The sequence below is a fragment of the Pseudonaja textilis genome, chromosome 4, assembly GCF_049901715.1.
Source record: "Pseudonaja textilis isolate UNSWEBS1 chromosome 4, rPseTex1.2, whole genome shotgun sequence".
Lineage (NCBI taxonomy): Eukaryota > Metazoa > Chordata > Lepidosauria > Squamata > Elapidae > Pseudonaja > Pseudonaja textilis.
Genome location: NC_141993.1, coordinates 21640092 through 21667200, shown reverse-complemented (window position 1 = coordinate 21667200; position 27109 = coordinate 21640092). Strand labels below are relative to the sequence as shown.

At 38.7% G+C, this 27109-nt stretch overlaps 1 protein-coding gene across 10 annotated transcripts in view; it reads right to left on the bottom strand.

Moving 5' to 3' along the window:
• The window catches only part of PCDH15 (protocadherin related 15), a 579778-nt gene that overhangs the window by 330353 nt on the left and 222316 nt on the right, over window positions 1-27109 (bottom strand). For all 10 annotated transcript variants that reach the window (XM_087932347.1, XM_087932353.1, XM_087932355.1 and 7 more), the window contains one exon: window positions 8878-9038. In XM_087932347.1, the coding sequence (XP_087788473.1) occupies window positions 8878-9038 (161 nt within the window). The remainder of the gene's footprint in view (window positions 1-8877; window positions 9039-27109) is intronic.

The window sequence follows — 27109 nt, the reverse complement described above, 5'->3', positions numbered from 1 at the left end:
CCTAAAGGTCATAAAAGTTATTCATCCTTCCAAATTTTTATAGAGATAATCGTAAAGAACTAGCACACTTCCAAGATTTAAATCCAAGTAGTCATGATGACAAAATCCAGCACCTCCATAGAAGATGATTCCCATTCATTCCAACAGACTAGAATAGATGTAGCTTGGGGTTGAAGTATGGCAGAGATAGTATTCAGCAGGTTCTGACCAATTCTAGAGAACCGGTAGTGGAAAGTTTGAGTAGTTCAGGGAAACAGCAAATATCACCTCTGACTGGCCCTGCCCACATCTATTCTCTGCCTCCCGAGTCCCAACTGATCGGCTGGGTCTTCTTTTGTTGCCCAGCATAGGAGAACGGAGCTGGAAAGCAGGTTAGTGGGGTGGGGAGATAATGGGATTTTGTAGTAACCTTCCCCTAGAGTGGGAAGGGAATGGAGATTTTACAGTCCTTCCCTTGCCACACCCACCAAGCCACGCCACGCTCACCAAGCTATACCCACAGACCCAGTAATAATTGTTTTAATCCCACCACTGAAGTATGGAGTCCTTGTAACATGAGCTTGGTTGTTGTCTTGCAGATGTTTCATTACTCACCTAGGTAATATCATTGGTGCCTTTTCTGGGTTTTTTGGTCTGTGGTATGATTGTTTGCCTTATATTTTCTCTGTCACATACCTTGTAGTTTTAAATGCTGCAAAAATTCTAATTGATTAGCATTGTCTATGTTATAGTTAAGACCTGCCACCTCCTACAATATCTTTCTAAAGGATATGTTGGCTTTAACTTGACTGATTTGATTTGCAGTTTAGTTTTTCCTTTCTTCAGCTTGTCTTACAGATGTACTCTTGAAGGGTGGTGGTCAGCATTTTGTGAGCTTTGGGGTCATGGTTCATTCCAGTTGCTCCTTGTGATTATCTAAGGTGTGCTGGAATTCATTTAGTCTGAGATGAGCATTCATGCTCATTAGACGTATCGTTATTTTTTTTTACTGTGTTGTTGAGCTATTTTCTAGGCAACTGTGCAATTTTATTTATTTATTTATTTATTTCTCAAACATGTACAAGATAACAAGTCTAAGATAGAACATAAACAAAAACAAAGTAAATATAGATTAATGGGGACAGTAAGACAGGGACGGTAGGCATGTTGGTGCGCTTATGCATGCACCCTTTAAGGATCTCTTTGGAATGGAGTGAGGTCTACGGTAGACAGTTCGCGGATGAAGCTATGAGGGATTGAGGCTGCAACAACGGAGTCAGATAGGGCATTCCAGGCATTGACCACTCTGTTGCTGAAGACGTATTTTCTGCAATCAATTCATTGGAGGTTTGTATCTGATACTGGTAAAAAAAGCATGCTGTCATAGACATTTGTGCAGAAATAATAGTTGGTGCTTGATGGACATTTGCCTATATTCAGTTTCCTTATGCTTTAATAGATGCACCTTATCGCACAAATGGAAGGCTTCCAGTATTTGGAATCCCATGGTTCTTGCCTTTCCTTGTTTCCCTATATTTCTGAATAAACCCTTTTCAGAGCCAAAGATTTGGCGGCATTCCTCATTAAAAACATGAAAGACTGCTTGGTTGCACAACTGCCTCTTGAATTTCAGGAGTGGGAACCAATTTATTAAAATGTATGTTTAGGCAGGAAATTCCAATCCATTTTCCTTTCTGTTTCTACCATGGCTGATAGAAGAGTTAAGAATTTCCCAACTGGATAGACTAGGAAGTGTTACAAGGCTGAATCAGTGCCAATTAGGCAGTGTCAGTATTTTTTTTAACTGAGAAGTTTTGGATTTGTATATAGAGATTTTCACTCATCCAGGTCATAGTTCTGAAGACATTGACAACTGTAGCATCACAAATTCAAATCAAGATAAATTTCAATGTAAAAGTTTTTCTTCCATTATTTAATTTTGATGGAACATAAACGTAAATAAATTATAATTTAAATTATAAACTATAATAATGTTATTCCCAGAGAACTTTTAATTACCCTGATTATATTTCTACTGACAGAAACAGTATAAGAAAAGCACAAAGGACCCAATAGATAAAACTGAAGATGAATCAAATCCAGATTTATTTTTTTTAGTCAGTAATTCCTGCTGTGATACATCTGGAAATACTAGCAGGAAAGTAGAAAAACAAACATGCTAATTGCTCAACAACAACTGATACTAAGTTTTAATGTAAAGTTTCTTACATATATCCTTTCTTTATAGATTCATCCAGTTCCTTCATTTGTACCACGTTCCATCTCAATATTATGAATGTATTATAGCATAATAATATATACTTTTGCATGAAAAAAGTGATTTAAATAGTTATGACTTACACTTATTCAATACCAGTATGAAACATTTTCTTTCTATTCTTTCTACAATGCCCATTATTTTATAAAGCTTCCTCATATCCCCTCTCAACTTAATTAAAAAAATAAAATAAAATCCCTATATCTTCAACATCAATCTTTCTGTCTCTGATCCTTTGGTATGTTCTTTTGTATCCCTTTCCAGAGCGATGATATTTATTTTGGAACAACAGCTATATGAAATTGTACTCCAACTATGGCACTTAACACAGTTTTCCATAAAGCATTATGATTGGTTGGTAGAAGAAGAGCACTTACTTAATGTGAAAAATTTCCCAGTTTCTGAAGGCAGTTTTTCTAAGGTCACAAAAATGGTCATTTAAATTTTTAGAAGGTTGTTTGCGGTATGTAAAAATAGCAAGTTAAATGACCCCAGTTTCAGTCATAAAAGCTACACTTTTACATAGTTTCAGGAAGACTTCCAGGTGCAGTTCAAGATACTAGTTCTCACTTTTATAGCCCTACATAGGATTGGGTCAGATTAGCTGTGTGGGAGCATCTATAGTTTCTGCCAGTTGCAGGATTCAAATAATTCAACAACCTATTCTCTGCCCTAATGACCGGCTGGGTAGGCGTCAGTGGTGGGGTTCAATTGTTTTTACTACTAGTTCTGTGGGTGTGGCTTGGTGGGCATGGCATGGCTTGGTGGGCATGAGAGGAGAAGAATACTGCAAAATTTCCATTCCCTCCATACTCCTGGGGGAAGGTTACTGCAAAATCCCCATTCCCTCTCCACCTCACTAACCTGCTTTCCAGTTCTGTTCTCCTGTGCAGGGCAACAAAAGAAGACTCAGCTGATTAGCTGGGACTCAGGGGAGGCAGAGAATAGATGGGAACGGGGCCAGTCAGAGCGGGTATTTGCCAATTCTCCGAACCACTCAAATTTTCCACTACTGGTTCAACAAAACTGGTCAGAACCTTCTGAATACCACTTCTGGTTTCTGCCCATTTCACTAGACCTAGCAAAGAGAGCATACTCAGGTCTCCTTGGTGAAGCATGTCACCTAGTGGGACCTTGAAAGTGTGCCTCTCATGTTGTGGCTCTTGTGGCTCTCCCCCACTTCCTCCCAATATTTAAATACCTGCAACCTAGTTGGCCTTCTGGAAGGCTGTTATAGATCTGACTTTTCACCCAGGCACTTTTAAAGGAGCCAAGTGTGAGTGTATGAGATATATTGGTAAGTTATTTCCTATACTGTCTCAATGTGATTCTCTTAATCAACTCTTATTATTGATTTTTTATTGTTCTGTTTCCTGCCTAGAGTTCTATTGATAAATGGGCAGCCATATGCATTTGTTGAATGAATGAATGAAAATGATAATCTGTTTGTTGCTTCCACATGATATACCACATTTCATTGAGATAATTCTTGAATCCAAATATCTCGTTCTTAGATGTTTAGGCTAACTAAGTTTCTGAAGAGTGAAACTGGGTTTTATTGGCTTAACCAGACTTACCCTGATTATCTTGAATCTCTTCCTTAAAATTTTAAATGTATTTTATTCTCGCTTTCTCATTGCTTATTGGATTACCATTCCATAAGAAAGCACATTCTCTTATAGTTCATTCTTTTGGTTTTAATTTCTTTCTGCTACTGAATAAAATGTTCAAATCAAATTGAAATGCGCGGGTTTGCTCTTGAAATAAAGATGAATAGTGAAGATTTTAAAAGCTTGTCTTCTGAAAACATTCAATAATGTTCTTTTAAAAATAGATTAATAAAAAAAAAATCAGCGGGATGGAGTTCTGCTTCAAAACCTAGATGTTTCAGGGCTTCATCAGATCACTGAAAAATACAATATATGTCCTGGGGCCCCTAAACCCAAAGAAAGATAAAGAAATGAGGGAAATGATTGAACAGACAGAAGCTCCAGGCGTGGCCAGAGGGCAGAAACCCTTTTGAATTACTTAGTAGTTCCTTTGGTTATGGTGTACAAATATACAATGGGACTGCTTTTCTGGACAGAATAGAATTGTACAGATTACGCTGTCAGATGGAAAAACTCTTGAATATATCTGTTCATTCCCTAAGTGTAATAAAATACTAGGGTTTTTTAAAATGTATTTTGAAATGTCTTAAAGGTGTTTTTTTCCCAGCCAAAAACAAAAGAATAAGCAATTATGAGCTGAAGTATCACCATAATATTACACGGGGAGAAGGTAACATTGTTTGTGAAGTTGGCAGAGAGGGAAGAAACATGATATGAAAACATATGGGCATTGTCATCAGGGTTTTTGCCAGGCACATTAAAAAAAAAAACTCAGTTATATAGATACTTTATCAAATTATGAAACTGGCTTACAGCAGGAATTCAAAGACATGACAAGACCAAAGCAGCTGCTTTCCTGCCAATAAGAATTAAGCCATATACAATTATGCATCCAGAACATTCTTCCTACACAGGAACAAAATATTGTCTGTCCCAGAGTTTAAATTCTAGGCTTTTTCTTCCTGCCTTTTTTGAATCAATGGAAATGTGGTTATTCTCATCATGGCCTCGAGGATTGCAAAACACATGCTTGGAGTTTATATAGTGGTTCTGTGGTGGAATATAATCTAGAGTTGCAGAGACAATGGACTTCTTCCCAGAAAGCAAAGAGACAGTAGAGCTTGGAATTTCCTGGTATCAGTGGTGATATTCGACCAGTTTGGCCCAGTTCGGCTGAACTGGTGTCTCTGAAGAGCATCTGTGAACAAACCAGTTCACTCCAATGATCAGCTGCTGGGCCTGCCTGCCCCATCTCTATTCTGCCCTTTATTTCCTACTTCGCGTGGCACAGCAGATTGCTGTGTGTCAGTTATTGAAGACACAAGGAGAACGCAAGATTGTAGGAGAAGGTCAGTAGCAAATCCTCTGCTTGCGTGCAAAGTGTGCGTTTGGTGCCCGCGCATGAAAAGTGTGCCCACCAAGCCATGCCCACAGAACTGATGGTAAAAAATTTGAATCTCACCACTGCCTGGTATGTAGGAAGAGAGCAAAGAAGCATCCTCCACCAGCAGCTCACAAAATGTATCTAGTACAGGTGTCAAACTTGCATCATCACGAAGTCGTCGTGTGACATATCACAACTTTTTCCCCCTTCTCTAAACCAGGCCTGGGCATGGCCAGCATGTGATGCATCCGGCCCACAGGCCGCGAGTTTGACATCCCTAATCTAGTAGTTATGCAGACAGTTGCTTTAGTCTGGCAAGAGTTCTGTCTATAGGCAAACAACAAATAAAGAACTACTCATATGTAACTACATGTATCTCCCCAACTTTATATTCAACCTCCATCTCTGTCTTCTTCCTCACAGTTCTGGAATGGCTTGCTCTGCTGCCACTTAAGGACTTGTTTGTATGCCAGGGCTCTGGGAGCCCCTCAGCAGCCCTAGTAATCCAAATCTGGTCCAGATCAGACCAGCACCACTGCAAAAAGCTGCAGTCTCGCTACCTTTGTTGCCCTGCATTCTGAGACTCTTGCTGCCCTGTACTGTGTCACCCCATCTAACCTTCACCCTGTCTTGCTCCAACAGTTGATGTAGGTGCCTGGCCTGGCCTGGCCTGACAGAGCAGAGAGAAACTTTATTTTGCTCATTAACCAATAAATGTACATTTAATAAAAAAGAACCACACAAAATGATACCCTAACAAGAACTATTGGCAACTATTTGTGGGTGACGTGTATACATAATCTAGCAAAATTTTTGCTGTCTTCAGAGAAATAACAAGGCACAGTCTGTTGGAAGGATGACAACCAAGATAACTTCAGCCCAAAATTTTGATTGCTTATTAGTTAAGACAAAATTATCAGAGGGCATCAGAAATTTAAATGAAGGAAGAGCACACAACTGTGTCAAATGTAGAACCGGCAAAACAGAAGAACATGGGGCTGTTGATTCTACTATATCCATATCATAGGGGCATATTGGGTTTCATATAAGGTTTTCCTATATTTTCCTTCCAGGACACTGTAGGAGATCATTAAAGATAACATTCTCCTAAATTTGAGAACTGTGATATGATATAAATACAAAGCTGGTTTCAACACTAAAATTTGATTATTTGCAGCTATATTATGAAAGAAAATGGCAATTTTGCTTGACCTTCTATATTCAAGATTCTTTGTCTTAGTATTGATCTAGTCTGATCTGTTTCTAAGGTTAAGATGGCATTACTAGACAAACCACATAAACTTTCGGATCACTATTTTCCAGGAAGATTTGTACTTGTCTGCCATTATTAGAGCAATTATTTGTACTAGTCTGCCATTATTAGCTGGCTTGGTCCTTCACAAGGCAGATGGTAACCTAGGGTGACTGTGATGACCCGGAATGTAACACAAATGTAACAAAATCCAAAACGTAAATAAATGTCCGTTAATACCTCCAACTTGGCCCCATGGTTCAATAATTCTCAGTTGGAGATAAAACTTATTCCAAAATAATCTTCAAAAGAAAGCAATACAATCCAAACTTAATGAGCAGATAGAGGTGAAATAAAAAACCAAAACAAACTACAATGGAGGAAATTCCGGAATGGACCAGGATAAGTAATTACCAACTTCAAGGAGATAACAAGGCACAGTCTGTTGGAAGGACACCAACCAAAATAACTTCAGCCCAAAATAAAACACACTTTGCTTCTGGCAACGCTGTGTTTTAACCATCTCTCTTTTATACTATTCTCCCCAGCTGCAATCAATGAGGGGGATCATGGCCACTTTCTCTCTCATAAGCCAAGTTGTTTCCTTCTCCATTCCTCTGTGAGTGTCCTAGGATGAAGAGGGGATGGGCCTGGTTCTTCCTCTGACTGACTAGCCAGCCTCTGCCCTTCCTCAGCCTTCTCCACAACCTCCGGAGCCATACCTCCACTCCCTGTCAGCTGTTCCTCCTCTCCCTCAAAGTCCAACTCTAACAAGGGTATGACAATGACTTTGAGGTGGGAGGGAAGGCATATGTGATCAACATATGCATGGCAAGGGGCCAGGCCAGGCATGCTGGGTCAGCAGTGGGAACAAGAGGACGGTGAAGTCAGCTGAGGGGGGCAAAGTGTAGGGGGGCAGGGGTCCTGGGGTATAGGGAGCCAAAAGAGCAGAAATGCTGGGGTTAGGTGCATGTCACAATTGCAGGACAAGCCAGATAGGAAATACAATCAGATGAGCTAATTCTACTTTATTGTAAAGTTCCGCTGATAAACCTTTTGCAAGACAGAAAGTACATTCCCCCTTCTCTTTTGCAGGTCTAGAAACTAGAGAGGTTCTCTCCTGAGCCTCTTGCCCTGCCCACTATCATGGAATATATTGTCTCTTATCATTGATCACCATCTCTTTATCCAGATCATCATTGGTCAGCATCTCTTTATCCAGTCTCCAAAGGTCTTTTCCACATACCCTGGTAGTGGGTGGGGAATCTGAAGTTGAAGTGCCCCTGTGGGTCGTAAGTGTAGGGAATCTACTAATGCTCAAGTTTTGATCACAAGACCGTAGGGGTGCTGCAATGGCTGTTAACTCCTGGCACTGGACATAAGTGCATTCATTCAGCACTATTGTAACTTTAAAGAGTTGCTGAACTAATGGTCATCTCAAGGATCTGTATTACACTAATACCCACTAATTATGTTTTGTAAAGTCCAGAAACAGCTAAAGAGATGCCACTGCAATAGTGCAGCACGCATACCAGGCATATATGTGAACATTTCCAATGGAAGTTCATAAAAATAATATGAGTAAAAAGCACTGATGAAACTGAAGAAATGAATATTTGTACTACAAGCAATTTTTTTACAGACATTTCACAGGATCACTTCCAGCTTTAGCTTTAAAAAGTACAATTTATTCTGTGCACAGGGTGAGTTTATGATTTGCAAACATCTCTCTTATAAGAGGTGCAGCTAATTAGCCATTTGTGGCAAGATGACCCTCACCCAAGCAGCTCAACCAAATTGCAGTCAAGGTATGGTAAACAAAAACAAAATAATTATTTCATTTATAAGGCAAATGAGAAATTGACATCTGTTTTTTTTTCTTTCAGCTTGTGGCATCCAGCAACAACTATTCTTATTTTTTCTGTTATGTTGTTTTAGTCTCCCCACTATTCTTAATATGTACCATAACTTTCTTCACTCCACTCCTGCTGATAATTTTATTAAATGCAGCTGTTCAGAACATTAATAGCTAATGAATTGGGTGCTGTTAAAGTTGTTTAATACAAATAATGCTTGCTTTCAAGCTTATGGGAAGATTCTTAATTTTCACATTTCATCTCAATTTCTGAATGAGTTTTCTTGTATCATACAAACAGAAATATAATATCGGTCAATCTTATATTCTTGGAAACTTCTTTATTTGCCATGCAATAGATTCAAGGTCCAGAGCTCTACAATTCCTTTCAGGATTAATCCTGAAAAATAAGCTTATGACATTTCCCATTTTCATTACTCACTTAAAAAAATAAATCCTGAACTAGAAGTTTAATATAAAAAAGAATCAATTTCATGAGTGATGGAGAAACCAACTTACATCTCTGTCCAGAACTCGTCCAGTGCTATTAAGATAAAGTCTCTGGTTGATAGGATCTAAAATGACCCAGTAGTCTGTGTTATCCTTTAATGTAAGTTCAATAGTGGGATCAGGTCCTCCTGCTGTTCCTTTGATCAACATGCTGTCTACCAAGATTGTGCCTGAAACAGAAAGTAGGGGAGGCACATCTGTAAGTGAAATATAATTTTGAGAAGATACAAAATCAAATCTATAATCTGACCTGTGATGAGTTTACCTGCTTCAAATACAATCAACTATAATCAACAACTTAACATAAAAATAAACAGAAACAGTAATATCAAAACATATATATTAAAGATTGAAAACAAACACAAGGAGTAATAGTATTGATTTAGTATATCTAGCAAGAGAACCTTATTCACTGAAGTATATACTAAGATAGTGCCCACCCCCCAACCTTTTGGGCACCAGGAACTGGTTCCGTAGAGAGAGATTTTTCCGTGGATCAGGGGTGGTTGTTTTCATGGACCGGAGGGGGTGTACTGCCTGCATGTGCAGATGGGCTTCACTTGTTTGCACGGCCTGGTTTCTGGCATTCCACAGCCCAGTGTCTGACCCCTGAACTAAGAGGTTTGAGATCATACGTAGAAGGGAACTGTTATTGCAGCATCAACAAATTGCTCCCTTCCCTAGATTATAATTTCATTTAGATTGGTGCATGCTTATTCTTTCTAGTTGTTTGATGCACAAAGTATGATAAATTGCAAATAAACAGCTCTTATTGAACTTTGCCCAAAGACATCTTCTCTTCAGCTGAAATGCGTCATTTCAATTAAAAGAAACAACATTATTGCATCTTTGTTTTATTGTTTTAGAGTGATTCTTGTACGTTGATTTCTCAGGCTAAAAACCTGATTGGCCCACAGTTAGCCATTGAGATTCCATGTGCTATGTAAGAAATATGAGCATAGTTCATTTGGATAGCATGGTATCAAGATGGTGATAGATAGATAGATAGATAGATAGATAGATAGATAGATGGACAGAGATACACACACTCGCACATAGTGCACAAGGTTAAGCTGGGGACCCTGTTGGTTTCTAAGTCGTTTGCTTGCTTGCAGACATTTCATTCCCCAGATAGGTAAAAATACCATTGCAACATAGTCATCATCACATTGGTGATATTACCTAGTCAGGTAACATAATATCTGCAAACAAGTAACCAACCAACCTCAGAAACCAACAAGGATTCCATAACACAATACTGTGGTTTTTTTTCCAGCAATTTTAATATGTATGGACTTCAATTCTCAGAGCTCTGGATGTGAAAGTTCAAACATCTTAACTTTGCTAAGGTTGGGAAACATTGGCATAGAATGTATAATAGTTGAATTTCTGGGTACATGGGAGGAAAAAGGGAGAGTGAGAGAGAGAATGACAAAATAGGCCTGTCCCCTTTTTTGCAATTCAGATTCAAGGGCTTAGATTTGATGGAATCTCTGCGCCAAGTGCGTGCAAACCTTTGGCTTGCTTGGCCACTTTTGAGTGAAGAGAAATTATCTTGGGCTGCATATAAAATACATAATATAGTTAATGTACATAAATAACACACTTCCTTTATTTTTTATATTTTTATTATCTTGTGGGGCCACATTACTATCTATGCAGCCCATGGGCTACAGGCTGGACACATCCGCTCTATGGTATTTCTTTTGTATATTTCAAGCACTTTGGGTATAAAACTTGATTTTACCCAAAGGGCCAACTTGATATGATTGAAATCATGTCAGTTTTTTTTTTTTAAAAAAAAACAGGAATGGGAAACAATGGAACATTATATTCAGAAAGTCTTTTGCTGAGTTGAGTCCTTGACTCAACACCTGGCAAAATTTCTCCCTTCTAACACGGCTATTTGGGGTGCAGGTGTGATGCAGAAGAACCTACCTTTGATTTTATTGCTTTTTATTTTATCCCTAAGGCTAACAGACATGCTTTTTTAAATTGCTCCAGAAATTTACGTGAAAATGTGGCCTGGGAAAACATTAAAAATAATCTTGTCACTGACTGCAGTCTTCAAGAGGTGGAGGTGATAGAGACCTACTCTATAATTTCAAATGAATATTCAGTACAGCATTTACTTTGGTTCTGATTTACCTGACCATGTTGGATTATGGCTTTAAATGCATTCAGAGAGCATTTATCTATCACAAGAGTTGGTTTCAGTTTCTTATTCCTGTGGTATTAATCACAAATGCACATAATTCTCCTGACACTTACTTAAAACATTTTAAGGCTGTCCTTTAGCTAACCACCTTGCTATTACACTTCTGAACTTCATGTGTCAGCTTTTTGGAAATGAAAATGCTTTCCTTTCATTCCTTTCATATTTTGAACATTTCTTTTAGTTGCTCAGAGGCAGTTTTTGTCCAGTTAAATGCCAGTTTGATAACCTATTCCTTCTACATATGAAAGCTGGAGATAAGATTTTCATGCGGCATACATATATTTCATCCTACTGGCAAACACAAACCACACAGCTGTGATGTGAACAACTAATTCCTTACTGGAGTTATAATCTGAATCACACAAGAGCAGAAAGGACAACAGCCTTAGTTTCACCTATTGGCTTCCTTTAACATAACCAAAGAACAAACTCAGATCTTTCTAACACTTGTCATCTATTCCTGCCTGGACAGAAAAATCACCTGGGGTGACTCTTTCAAGACCATGAAAAGAGTTAGGGCAGAGGTTAAGAGGAACAAACAGCTGAAATGCACCAGACAAAACAGAGGGAATTACAGAAGTAACGAACAACTCTGTCCCCGTCATTTCTTTTTTATGTTTAACATTTACAAAAAGAATACAGAGTCCTTTGCTTGTATACTGACAACATGACTATTACATGTCTTTATCTTACTGTTATGTATTATTTCTAATCCAGCTTGTCTGCAGGAGGGAAGGGGTGTCAAAAATCAATAAAGAATATTGGATTAGCACCGATGATGTTACCAAGTTTGGTAATGAAAAGTCTGCAAGAAAACAACCAAGCTCAGAGAGCACCCAAAGACCTCTTGGCATCAAACTCTGGATCATGGTGCATATAGCATTATAGCTGAAGTCCTAAGTCTTATGTACATGTGTTGATATTACAAAAGGGGCAGGATTTCAATTGTGATGCTGTCTCTGCTGCCTTGTTTTTGAAAGACCCACACACACCAATGACCATGACTCAAGAACAGTGTCTTCTTCTGAAGATACAGCACAGAGAAACAGACCCCACTTCTGCATTTCTTCTCTAAAATATCATTCTGCAGAATCCAATATTAGTCGGGACCAAAGGTTTATTCTTCCAAATTTTGGGGCCTGTGCTAAAGCCCATTGTCATACAGAAACTATAGCATCCAATCACATTGCCTCCACATATTTTTCTTGACAAGCATGGAGGTAGTTTGCTGCTTCTCCTTCTCTTTTCCTCCTCCTTCCTCCTCCTCCTTCCTGGCTTAGTCCATAGATTTAATCTTCTCCTAAGGTGTCCCACCCAAGTACTTATCTGACAAGATCCTGCTTAGTTTCTAAGCCCATACATGCCATACATATAAATATACACGTACACATCACTTTAGAAAAGCAACACAGTATATTATTGTTTGATAGAACTGTTAAATGGTTCTGAATCACTTTGGAAGAAAATTTCTTTGCACTCTGAAAGACTTCTTCTGAACTGAATCTGAAACCTTGCACAGTTCTACTGTTGGCACAGCTGGACCCTTCATATCCTGTGAGAAGAAACAGGATTGCAGCCTTTTTCTTTCCTTTTTAAAACAAAAATTAAATGATAAAACCAAAATCAGAAAGTAGTACAGTATTTCCTTGAAGATAAGACCCGGTCTTATTTCTTCTCCTCCAAAAGAGACATTAGGTCTTATTTTGGGGAATGTCTTCCACATTGTCTCAACTCATGGCGGCACTGACAGCCCCACCCAGCAGGAGACCGTGTGTCAAGGAAAGGCCCCTGACAGTGAAAGGGAGGCTGGGGGCAGTGCACACAAGCAGTAGCAAGCGGCAGCGAAGTAATGGGCTGACAAACTGAGGCAGATGTTGGGGTGTGGGAGGCCTGGCTGCAACTGTCCTAAGGTAAGTGGATATGGGGCACATGGGGCAGCTCTAACCCCCATCCCCGTCCTGGGTTGATTTTTACATATGTGCCTCACCCTACCTCGTGCAACCAGGTGCAACAAAGTGGGTGAGGGTATTAACTAGGGCTTGTTTTGGGGATAGGGCTTATATTAGGTGCATATGTAGAAATCAAGATGGGGCTTATTTTGGGGATAGGTCTTATTTTCAGAGAACACAGTATTTACATTAATAACTTGGCAGCAACTCCTGAAATGAGACCTCCCTCCAGAGGTGGTATTCAGCAGGTTCTGACCAGTTCTGGAGAACCAGTAGCGGAAATTTTGAATCGTTCAGAGAACCGGAAAACACCACCTCTGACTAGAGATTTTTACAGTATCCTTCCCCTGCCATGCCCACCAATCCACTCCCACAAAGCCGGTAATAAAAAAAAAACTGAATCCCACCACTGCCTCCCTCCCATGTGTGATCATTAGCTATATAATTAAATTTTAATCACGAAAAGTACATTTTTAATTTGGACTCTATGTTGCATTTACCCCCAAGTATTTGAGATAGGTTTACCCACAGATTTCTGATATGGCTTTACTTGTATATCTTGTTTAGCTAATCTCTAGGTTATCACTCTTTTCTCTGGAAAGCAGAAATGAAAAACATCATATTCCTCCATATAATTCCTAGCCCATAAAAAAAAGTAGGCCCCATTTTTTTCCTTCACTCTATGATTCAGGAGCATTGCTTTCTGGTCAAGCTGCTTTGAGACTTTCAGAGTGAATCCTTTCAAGCAATCCATTCCAATATAGCCCCAGCTATGATTAGCTGCATCGCTTGCAACATCCTATTGCCTTGGCTAACCGCTATCCCGCGTAGCTACAGTATTTCCTCCTTCTTTATTCTTTTAAAATTTGCAATTTCAAAAATGCAAAATAACAGGTAGGTCTTGTTTAGCTGATGCAAGTGAGACAAGCACTTAAGTGTTTTGTGTTTTTTTAGTGACACAGTTGCTAAATGAAAGTCACAATTGTGATAATGTTTCCAGTATTACTTCAGCTTTCATTTGCTTTATTTCATCAATAAGATGTGATGGTAAATAGATGAGCAAGCCTAAATAGCAGGAGAGAATGCCAGAACTCACAAGGAAGCTGAGTAAAAGGGCAAATCTAATAGCCCATTTCCCCCAACTCCTCCTAGGCTTGGAAATGTTTCATTCTGGAGCTGAGATAATCAGCAGGAAGGGAATTAACATTTGTACTTATATTGATTGGAAAGGAAGGGATTACAAGAGAGTAACCAGCCAAATGCATTAAAAAACAACAACAACAATGTAATAGCAAAAGCTGCTTGCCTATCACACTTGTTGTGAAGCACGAGCTGCTTAGGAGGCAAAAGCCTTTAGTGTGAAATTGATTACGGTCTGGTCAGCAGCTGCGTAGTCTTCTAATCAACTAATTAAGGTCACAGACCTGAGCTTGTTAACTTCCCTTTAGCACTTTTTAGGGAAGTGTTGCAAGGCAGAGAAAATCAGCTAAGAAAAGGACAGCTTGTCTGTTCTGTGAGGCGGGAGAGGAAAATTAAAAACTGGGTCAGGCACAGAACAATGTCTGTTAATTTGCCATCATGGCAAGCAGGTGTCTGAGAAGGGGAGAAATGCTGCATCAGTAGTAAATACAGGGACTTGTTGCTTAAGTTACCTTTTTAATCACGGTCAAAACTGTGAATGGCTGTTGTTCAAGCCAGTTGCTAAATGAGGACTACCTGTGTAAATACTTTTTTTTAAAAAGTAGTTTATTCTGGTTCAGTTTATCAAGACAGCAATATTACAATGTTAAATAAAATGGGGTGGGTGGGGGTGGAATCAAGATATCACTTAAAGCTAAAATAGCACAGTGCAGGAAGACAGAGGGAAAGCAAACAACGTGATGAATGCCGCAGAATCAATTCCATTTTTGGCCGCAACAGCCTCCTGCAGCCCTCTGCCAGCAAAAATGGAGTTCAGGGGAGGCCGCGTGCCCCCCAAAACAGAACTCAGAGGAGGCCGTGTGCTCCCACCACAGGCGCCCCCAATACAAGTGACGTCATGCTGGCCACATACACCCTGTCCCCCCTCCGAGATCAAACACAACTCTGATGCATCCGTCAATGAAATCGAGTTGGACACCCCTGCCCTATGTTCTTTGTTATAGCTCAAATACACCACAAAGTCCTAAGATCCTGAAAACAAACAGAAGAGCAGAGATGATAAGCAATTTCAAAAAAAAAACATGCTTCCATTAATAGGCGAGGGATTGGGGTTTTTTCTTTCTTTCTATTGATAGAACAGATATTCGATCAGTATTGAGGGTGGGGGACAGAAAAAGGTGTCTGGAAGGAACGACCTATGTTCAAAATAAATATATGGATTTCAAATGATTGCATTCTTTTTGGCTGTCGGCAGAACTACGGTTTAAATAATGTGACAAATCTAGGACAATTTGATAGCTAGCTAATGTGCACAATACTCAGAAGCAAAAGAACACTGATTAGTTCTTAATTACTTAGTTTTTAATGCTGAGAAAGAGCTAAGAAATTTGATAAATATATAGCAACTCAGAACGTAAGAGAAGATATGTTTAACTTAGTCAATGTCTCTACAGGTAATCTTTGACTGACAACCATTCATTTAATGACTGTTTGAAGTTACAGTGGCATTAAAAGCAATGATTTATGACCATTTTTCACACTTATGACCATTGCAGCATCCCCTGTGGTCACGTAATCACAATTCAGACACTTGGCAACTGGCATGTATTTATGAGAATTGCAGTATCTCAGGTCATGTGAACCCCTTTTGCAACCTTTTGACAAACAAAAGTCAGAGTCAGCTATGTCAGCAACGTTAACAATTGTGATTCATTTAACAAGTGTGGCAAGAAAGGCCGTAAAATGGCATGTAGCCCTCATCTGCCCAAATAGTCTAAAACCACATAACCATTTAATAACTGTCTTGCTTGGCAAAGGAAATTTTGGCTCATTTGAGGACAACCGGTATTACGATTCACAGGGGAATAGACGCTTTGTTATGACCCGCCTTGGAGGGAAAGGAGTCCCAAAGTCCTCCATTTGTTAAAATAACGTAGAAATGCACCTAATACTTTTATTAAGGACTGATCCATACTTCAGAATTGTCAAATAATATTAAGTTTGGAACTTAGATTATACTGAGTCAGTGCCTCTGGCCAGGCAAGGAAATTAAAAATATAACCAATTATTCAAATCTAACATTAAAGTCTGCATCAGAATAACTTTCATTAATCAGGCCCAAGGCTAAGAGCCGTAAACCTTGTTTGAATTGAGCTACAGTCACAGAACAAATTGATTACTGGGCTCTAATGACAGAGTGCCTTTTTGAGTGCCTTTTTGTGTTTTGTTCAAACCTTCCATATTTTCATTAAAAATGCTGTATAGTCTAAGATATCTTTTCTAACAAAATCAGTAGAATTTATCCCTGAACAGCATTTCTTTACATAATCACATTGTTGATAATTTTTAAAAAAAATCCCTTTGATTTATTCCCAAGGAATAAAAATCTGAATATTCTGTTTTTAATATTATATGCAGTATATCAGTGTGAACAGTTTTGCAGAAACTAAAGAACAAGTCTCTATCTGGGCAGGTAAAACTAAATTCAGTAAAGATGATTACTCATAAATATTTTGGTTCTTTCCATGTAAAGTGCTCTGCTCGGTCAGAAGATAAAAATAAATAAGTGGCAATAACTGTGACTAAAATAAAAACTGTTGAGGATATGAATGTCATAACTTAGAGAGGCTATGTCAAACAGCAGAATGTTAATGGATCCTTCCAATGGTTAATAATGTAATTTAAATTCTGTGTAATAAAGGAACAGAAAAGTGGAGTGTTAGAGTCAAAGAAAATTAGGGGGAAATAGTCAAGTTTGTAGAGAAGGCCACCAGAAATTTGAAATGAAGGTAGGTAGGTAGGTAGGTGTGTGTGTGTGTGTATAAATATATATATTTATATTATCGTTTAAAAGCTCTGTTATCATCCAACACTCTAAAAGAAAGCAATCCCGACCAGTAAAAATTCAATAACATAAAATGTGAAATCATTTAAAAACTGAACAGCAGAACAAAAATCAATAGGAAAGCTAAAAGTTTCAATTAAACTACTAAACCAGTGGGATGGAAGAGCAACTGAAAGCCTTAATTTGAGATGGAGAAGAATATCCCCAGCTTATTGTGTTACATCTATTCGAGTGAAATTATACTTTATTGTTTTGCCAGTCATAAACAAGTTCCCAAGCGCCAGGACATGTTGATACACATGTTTCTTTTTCATAAGTGTGTTGAACAGGCATATGACAAGAATATTTGTCCTCAAGTTGTACAGATATTAAATCTATCAAGCTTTAGTTTAGAGCCTTCAGACAAATCACGAAGCGGTAAGGAAAAACAAATTATTTGTTTCCATGTAACACAGAAGCTGTAATAGCAACCAGTATCAAATACAAGCATCAAATCCTAAAACCCTGGACTGCTAAACTTATTTTGCAGACAACACATTTGGAATAATAGTTTGAATTTAGAAATGATACTTTGATATTCTATTGAAGGCATCCAAGCTTTTATACTAAAATAGACAACGTAAGAATTATCCAAATAATTTGGTTATAGACTATTTGGGCAGATGAGCGCTTTATGTTAACCTTGCTTCCTTTCCATGGATAGATTACTGTAGATAAATAGGCACAACAATATCCTTTTACGCTAAATCTTATAAAAAAAAATCAGAAAGCAACTAAAGCAATCTATGCAATGAAATTGAGTGGGAGACTAGCTCGTTTTAATTTTACTTTTTAAAAAACATTTTTTAAACAGTATACCTTTTTCCCTTTTATTTTAAAAAAAGCATAAAATAACACTGGTATACAAACTGAAACCACATCAGAAACTTCTAATTAATAGTTATGTTTATCTACTGCTTTCAGCCAAAAAATCCTTCCTTAGGCAACCCTACAGTATCAACAATAGAGAGCTTCTAGGTTTTATTATTCCCAAGGATTTGAAATGGATTCCTAACATTAAAATCATCATTAAAAAGACATAACTAAGAATGTTCTTCCTCCGTCAACTGAGAAAGCTCAGTTTTTTCAGTGCCATTGTAACTTTGAATGATCACTAAATGAACTATTGTAAGTCAATGACTACCTGTACCTTAATAACTGTCTGGTTTGGCAGAGCAGCTAAACGGAACAGGTACAGACATAAACAGATATTTATAACTGGGGGAAAAAAAAGACAATTGCAACCAGCTTACCGTCCATTGCACAAACCAGAAAAAGGGCTGAGAAAATATCTACAGACTCCTCACATTCTGCACATAAAATGTTTCAACTTCTTCCTTCTGTATGCCGTTACAGGGCATTGCATGCTAAAACGATTAGACACTAAGATAGTGCCCCCCTCGTACCATCACTCTGCTGAACACCTAATTCCCATAGCATCATCTTAGGCCTAAAGATATTTGCCCATGTAGTAGGCTGAACTGATATTATCCTTCACATCTTGTCATCTTTCTCAACTTCTCATGCTTTCTAATACCTTCTCCTATTGGTATCTATGATATATCACTTGTTGCTGTATCTTATGATGAATGATTATAACTATGATCTATGACGGGGTGTCAAACTCGATTTCATTGAGGGCTGCATCAGGGTTGTGTTTGACCTTGGGGGACAAGGCGTGGCCAGTTCGACATCACTCATGTCAGGGGCACCTGTGGTGGCCCCTAGCACTTTGCCAGCAAAAAATGGGTTCCCAAGCTCCATTTTAGGCTGCGACAGTTTCCTGCAACATTCTGCTAGTGAAAACGGAGCTTGGAAGAGCTACCTGCAGCCCTCCCAAACTCTATTTTCACTGCCAGACACACCATGGGCCTGTCCTTTCCTGTTTCCAGGGCAGCCCCATGGGCCAGATCCAAATCTAGCCCCTGGGCCTTGAGTTTGACACCCCTGATCTATGATAAATGACCTATCATTTTGTTGTTTGCATGTACAATGAGAGCTTATGCACCGGAAACTATCTCCTTGTGTATCCAATCACACTTGGTCAAAACAGAATTCTATTCTATTATGAAAATACAGTATAATGTGAGCATGCTACTCCATGTTGGCTATTGCTTCCCACCTCTTCATAAATGAATGAAGAAATCAGAAAAGACAAAGTTCCTCACTGCCTCTGAACTAATTTAAAGACTTCTTTTGCCAAACTATGCCATGATGGCAGTATTTTAACAGTATTTTCAGTTATGGCTTACCAATCCTAATGTGTTTTGAGAGAATAAAACTTAACCTTAGATCTGGCTGTTGATTTTTTGGGGGTTGGGGTGGGGGAGGTACCATTCATCTGAACACAAAAAGTAAATGGGAATGAACAAGTTTTATGTAGCAGCACAGAGTTCATTTACCTTGCAATTCAATAAACCAAAACATAGCTAGGATGATACTGTAGGGAATGTGAAATTGCAATGGATGTTGGGAGAAGTCAGCTATCTTGCAAAAGTCTCATGGATGCAAAGCCAACTATACTCTGAATATCCTCTTTTTTTCACCCAGTGTTCAGTGATGAAAAACAAAGAAAATATCAGAGGCTCCAGGGGTCTCCAGAACTGCTTCTTGATATTCTCATGGATGGTGTGGAAACAGCAACCTTAAATTAAAGGAAAGGGAACAGGTATGCTACCCACTTCACAAATAACTCACTCCTTGACTTGCATAGGAGAACCTGCAAAGGCTTTATATAGAAGATATAAGGTAGTCCATCAACCCTGGCAGAACAAGGGCAATATTTGGTTTTTTTTAAAAAAAAATTCAACCGCAGGTTTTCAAACAGTAAGAAAAAAATACAGTCAGGTATGCACACAACTTTATCCATAAGAGTTATGAAATATGAAAAAAAATCATAGAACTATGAACTTGTATAAGATTAATCTCTCTTCCTGACAATGCTGGAAGCCAGAAATATGTGGAATTAAATTTGTCTCAAAGGCAGGGATCAAGAAGGATTTTGTCCTCTATCTTTCTGAGAACAAATTTGTATTTTTTTGCTTTCAGCAAAGTCTTTTCAGTTCTTCCTTAGGGGAGGGGGAATCTGGTTTCATTTCAAAACTCTTATTTTACCACAAAAAATGTCCAGAAACACAGAAGTTTTTTTTTTTTCATTTGGCAACATTTTTTCCCCAGCCCATCTGCAAATAGCATGATATACATCTTTTCAGTAGGAAGCCTGCTGTGTCCCCCAGGGATGGCCCTGACACTCTCTTTACCTTGATAAGCAACAGATTGTGGCAGCACAGACTGGTCGCAAATTGACACTAGTTTGCACACCAAAGGCATCTGCATGATACACTCTGAAGATCTTTAGAGGTCATCACATGCAACAGCAGGCTGATTTTTTAAAAAATAGATTCTAGCATTCAGTCTAGCTCACAAGAAGAAGAGTTCCTCTTGAGAGGCTATAAAATCCTACGAAGTTGTATAATCAGAGGTGGGATTTTCTGAAACTAAATTGTTTGTTAGAGAGAAGGTTGTCTCTAAGTGGAGGGTAATGGATTGGTTAATAATTGATTCCATGACATAATAGGATTATGTAGCAGCAGGAATCACTGCATTGCAAAAACCACATGGAGACACTGCATCACCCTCCAGGCTTCAACCAAACTTTTCAGACAAACATGACTCCCCCGCATGGGAGTCTGTCTACAGCCAATAGAATACATTTCTTGCATAGGAAAGGGAAGCTCAAGGGCAAGGCCCAAGAGAGGGTACAAATAATCCTCATTCTCTACTCTATGAGGTCAGCTGCACCAGGACCATATGCTTGGTGGTTCTGTTCAACATTAAACCCTCTTTCCAAATAGCCTCCAGGTTTCCAGTGTCTTTCTCCTTGCTTGGACTGAACCAGATGGATATTTCTCCTAAACCTCCCTCCCTTCCTTCCTGTTTGTTATTGCACCATTGGCAGAAACTGGCCTCAAGGGCTGGGCAGGAGTATATAAATTTTAAGTTTGAATTTCACTCTGTAACCTTCGGGTCAAAGAGATGCTTTCACAGGCATTACAAGATTGCAATGAAAGACCACAGAAACAGTTTGTAGCTATTGTAGACTGTTGTAATTTTTGTAAATTCTTTATAATTATCATCTGCACAAGTATATTACAATCCAGATGATACGTACCACTCGGCATCTCCTTACCCATTCCTGTTTCCTACTACAGAGTTCTTGGAGTGATGGATAAGAGGAAAAGAGAGAAAATAAGACCCTTAGTTGCTTCCAAGTTCCTATCACTTCTTATAAGCAGAATATTTACATTTCAAGAGCTATTCTGATGTAACACTCAAGCTGTTTCAAGTTTCATTGTGCAAATCAAGTCATTTGAACTGCAGTTATTTTGCCCAGCAAGGCAAAGCAAAATAGTTTCCACAATCAAAATTCTGTTTCAGTCTTTCAGGGAAGAGGGTCATAACCATGATATTTAATTGCTGCCAATGCTCTATAATAATTACTAATAGATATCTAAAGCCACCTGACTTCTTGAAGCTGTTTCAGTGATTATCTGTGTTAATTAACACAGCAATTGAATGATCAAAGGTAATTTTTAAACCTGCTCCTGCTGATGACTCTGATGACAAAATTACCATATTGAGGACTCTCTCTCTCTCTCTCTCTTTCTCTCTCTCTCTCTCTCTCTCCCTCTCCCTCTCTCTCTCAGCTAATTCCTTGGAATAGCTTTTTGTGACATTAGGGGCTATATAAATTTGATAAATACAAATGTTAATTTGCTCACTGACTGTTTAGAACAGGGGTGGCAAACTTGTTTTCATGAATCAGGGTTGTGTTTGATCATGGTGGGGGGCCTCGGCCAGGACGTGGCCAGTTTGACATCACTCATGTTGGGGGTGCCTATGATTGCCCAAGTGCTCTGCCAGTGAAAATGGACTCCCAAGCTCCATTTTCAAATGCGACAGTCTCCTGCAACCCTCTGCCAGTGAAAACTGAGCTTGGGAGAGCTGTGGGCTAGTCCTTCACTGTTTCCAGAGCAGCCCTGCAGGCCAGAACTAAGCACCCCATGGGCAAAATCTGGTCCACAGGCCTTGAATTTGACACCTCTGGTTTAGAAAACTACCTCAGAACTACCTGGAAAAATGTATGGGACTAGCAAATTGAGCCTTTTCAGCACTATCCTATAGATATATAATATGCTTTAATTTCTCCTATGCTAAAAGATCATATGAATCACTTTTTCTTTACATGGTACCATTAATTTCTCAACAAATATGCAGAGTAGCCTACTTTGATGTTGCAGTATATAAAGTTAATCAAGGACATACAATGAATAAAAACCAATAGATTAAAGAATATATTGGTGCTTTTGTAAAATTATTTCCTTTAGTCTTAGTGGCTTGACATTTTATCCTTTATTTAAATTGCACTTCTGATATTTTTTAAAATTGCAAAGTTAATGTTATGGAAAGTAACTCTCTAGCATTGTGATTGATGGATGTATAGCCCTTAATGTTATGTATAATGTAATAGGGTATTAGGTAATGTTATGTATTTCATAGTGCGCTGTTTTCATAGGCACTCTTTCATTACAATCTTCATTGTTTCTGTGTTAAGAAACTAGTTTATAGTAACTACATTTGAAATTTACCTAATTGTAACTGCAATTGAGATATGGCTCTGCGTGTTTAAGAAAAATCACTGTACAATCTTGAGGAACATAAGTGTAACATTCTGCTATACCTTTTTCTAAATAGCTTTATGGCCTTATTTTGGTTCTTTAATTTTGAATTATTTGTATTGGTTACAAGATGAGAAATGTCATTAGGAACAAATCTCTTGAAAATATATAAGATTCATGAGAGTAGACACTCAAAATTGGAAGAAACACTGGCAAAAAAAAGAGGACAGGGTGGGGAGAAGAAACAACATACACTGTATCCTCATGTAGCAAAACACCAACAAATGACTCAATGAGTGAGGTAAATTTTAATCATTCCATAAATAACCCCAAATTTTCTATGTTGGATTGGCATGTGGATCTAACAGTAAATATCCTATACTGAATTTGATATACACTTGGAAGCAAAATAAAATTGTTTGCTGACACCATATACAGAGCTTTCAACATATGAACAGTTATATCAAACTAGAAGAATTAAAAATACTCATGGGGAAATGAAAATTAAGACTAAAACAACTTTCCTTTACAGAACAGATATCAAATAGCAGAGGGTACAAATACTGATAGGTACTGTACTGGCAAAAATACAGGCAAGAAAGACCCTAGGAAGAAAGACAAAACGTGTCTCTTACAGTACAAACAATATATCCCCATCATATTCATGATTTATAGCAGATGACAGATTCAATGGCAACAGAGGCCATTCCAAAAGCACCTTTTCACCTCTTCCAACTCTTGCGCCTGTGTGAACTAGAGATTTGTATATAATCTTTAAGCAGATTATTTGATATTTATTTCATTTATTTAAAACATTTATATAATCTTCCATCTTATACCAAACTCTGGACTGCTTCCAATCAAGAATGGAAACAGTATTAGTAATAAAGCAATATTAAAATCATATTAAAACATTGAAACCAATTATATACTACTAAAAATCTTCTTAATTAGCAAGATGAAACTACGCATCATAGGGCGATAATTTTTGAACAAAATATCTCCAATGCGTCCAAAATCCCAAGCCTATGACTCCTGTGGATATAAAATTGGAGAAACCTATGGCTCCTTCAGTGATAGTGGCTGCTGTTGTAATCAAATGATCTTCATTTTCAATGTTCCATGACAGTTTCCCAGCCACTCTCACAATCCCTCCCTCCCACCCAGCTGGAAAGAATTGACTTATCAGGTGACTCTTAAAGAAATAACAACTTAAGGTGTATGAAAAAGGCATGGATTACTGCTTTATGTGTCCCTTTCCTAGAATTCAAACATGCATGTGTATCTATATCCTATCTTTGTTTAAGAAATCAAGGAACAAACATAGTGTGTACTCCATCCTCCTATTTTTCTTCACAATAACCTTGCGAGATAGATTGGGCTGAAAGCCACTAGTGAGCTGCTGTGGTTGTAGATGAAACCTGATGTCTTTGGTGTCAGTCAAATATATTAGTTCAGTTTAGTTTACTTTATTGTCATTGCACCTCGTACAACAAAATCAAACCAGTGGTGGGATTCAAACATTTTTACTACCAGTTCTGTGGGCATAGATTGGTGGGCGTAGCAAGGGAAGGATACTGTAAAATCTCCACTCAGAGGTGGTATTTGCCAGTTCTCCAAACTACTCAAAATTTCTGCTACCAGTTCTCCAGAACCTGCTGAATACTACCTCTGAATCAAAGATCTTCAGTGCACATCATGACCATGAAAATAAACACAAACACATATCCTTCACACTCCACACATTGAAATGAAAACCCCCAACACCACACCAACACTACACTATACAGTAGAATTCAACAGAGCTACTGGCCTGGGATAGAAGCAGTTTTTCAGCCTGTTTGTCCTTGTTTTTATTATTATGTACTGTCTGCCAGATGGTAACAGTTCAAAAAAAAAAAAGGGTGCTCGGGATGAGATGAATCTTTGAGAATGTTTTGAACTTTCTTAAGGTAGCAGGAGCTATACAGCTCTTCCAAAGAGGGGAAAGGGCAACCAATGATCTTTTGGACAATTATATTAACCCTCTGGAGTGCTTTCCTATCTGCCACTGTGCAATTGGCAAACCATACACAGGTACAGTAAGTTAAGATACTCTCTATGGTGCAGCGGTAGAAGTTTTTCATTCAGTTGTTGTCTGAGAAGTCTCAGGTAGTATAATCTCTGCTGGGCCCTTTTGACCAGTGCTGTAATGTGAGCACCCCAGGTCAGGTCCTCTTTTATGGTAACACCCAGAAACTTAAAACTGGCCACTTGCTCCACTCGGTCTCCATTGATAAGCAAGGGCTGGATGTCTGATCTGTTCCTTCTATAATCCATTATTAGCTCCTTGGCCTTTTTGGTGTTGAGGACCAAGTTATTGTCTCCACACCAAAAGCAACCGGTCCACCTCATCTCAGTAGGCAGACTCATCCCCCCTGTTGTATCATCTGCAAATTTAGCAGTGGTATTACTAGCGTGAGTGGGAATGCAGTCATGCACATAAAGAGTATAGAGTAAGGGACTCAACACACAACCCTGTGGTCTACCAGTGTTAAGAATAAGGGCTGAAGAGGTATGACCCTAATATGACCCTCTGTGAGCAGCCAGACAGCAAATCCATAATCCAAAGGCAGATTGAATAAGAAAGCCCAAGGTCCAGAAGATTAGACACTAGTCTATGTGGAAGAATTGTGTTAAGTGCAGAACTAAAATCTACAAAAAGCATCCTCACATAGGCCCCCTGCTGCTCTAGATGAGTCAAAGCAGTGTGAAGAGTGATGGCTATAGCATCCTCTGTAGATCTATTTCTTCTATATGCAAACTGGTGTTCATCAAATGTATGTGGAAGACCAAAAATGATGTGCCGGCAGACCAGTTTATCAAAGCACTTTATGATGATAGGAGTGAGTGCCACTGGTCTGTAATCATTGAGGTTATTGATAGGGAACTTCTTTGGCAGCAGAACAATGGTGGAAGCCTTCAAACAAGATGGAATAGTGGACTGGGATAAAGACTAATTGAGATCCTGGTAAAGATTCCAGCCAACTGATCAGCACAGTCTTTAAGCACTCGGCCAGAGATACCATTAGGACCGGCAGCCTTTCTAGGGTCCACAGCCCTCAGAATGCTCCTCACCTCATGTTCCTCCACAATGAGGTGGGGCTACAATTGGCAGGTGATTTTAGATGTCTCTGATGTCTCCACTTCAAAGAGAACAAAGAAATGATTCAGTTCATCTGCCAGTGAAGCATCCCCCTCAGCAGAGATGACATTGGTCGGTTGATGGTTGGTAATTTGTTGAAATCTCTTGATAATGGTCTCTGGGGAGGGAGGGAAGCATGAGGAAGCAATTTGGATGCCTGCTGGCCAGGCAGGAGTGGCCAGAGGGTACCAGGTGAGCTGGTCAGAGTGAGTCAGACTTCTGCTGACTCCTAGCTGCCTGCAATTTGGCAATTCAAATCCCACCAGGCTCAAGGTTGACTCAGCCTTCCATCCTTCCAAGGTGGGTAAAATGAGGACCCAAATTGTTGGGGGCAATAGGCTGACTTTGTAAACCACTTAGAGAGGGCTGTAAAGCACTATATACATCTAAGTGCTATTTCTATTTGCACCGGTCAGCCAAGGAAGAGGAAGAAGAGGAAAATGAGATTTTATCAGAGGTCTCCTGAGGGTCATGAGGGAGGGGAAATGGTGCAAGCTTATTATATGGGGAAAGAAGAAGGAAGAGAGAATTATTGGAATGCCTACTGGCATAAAAAAGATCAAATGGTTATGGAGGGTAAATGGAGTCAGGTCAAAGCTAAGGAACATTCACTGAAAAGCTGTAACCTGCAGGTCAGTTCCAGGAGAGCTTTAAGTAATCTCTGCAACCCAGACATCAAGAGAGAATCCAGACTTTCTAAATTCTGATCTCTCCTTTTGTAGTAAATCCTGTAGATGTGACATATTTTGGTAGCATCTTGAAGCATTATGGACTACATCACATAAGATTTCAAAAGATAAGGCATTGTTATATTACACAGGAAGTACTTACACTGAGTAAAATCACTTAACTCAATAGAATTCAGAAAAAAACAAAGCCCAGTGATAAATCAGGGGAGTTAGGTGCTGAACTAGATGACTGAGTAAAATCCAATTCAAATAACTAGAACTAACTTGACCAAAGTATAGTAAGAAAAATGAAATAAACATCAGGATTTTAGAATACTAATTCCTATCAGGAGGCTTTCAAGAAAAAATATAGTATTCCTAAAAAGTCTGTAACCTTTGTTCTATATGGTTTACTTTTAATTCAGGGTTACATTTAATAATCAAAAATAGCCTCCATGTAGTCAATTAACCACTTCAAACATTTTGTTACACTTCTAATTTTCTTCCTTATATATTTTTT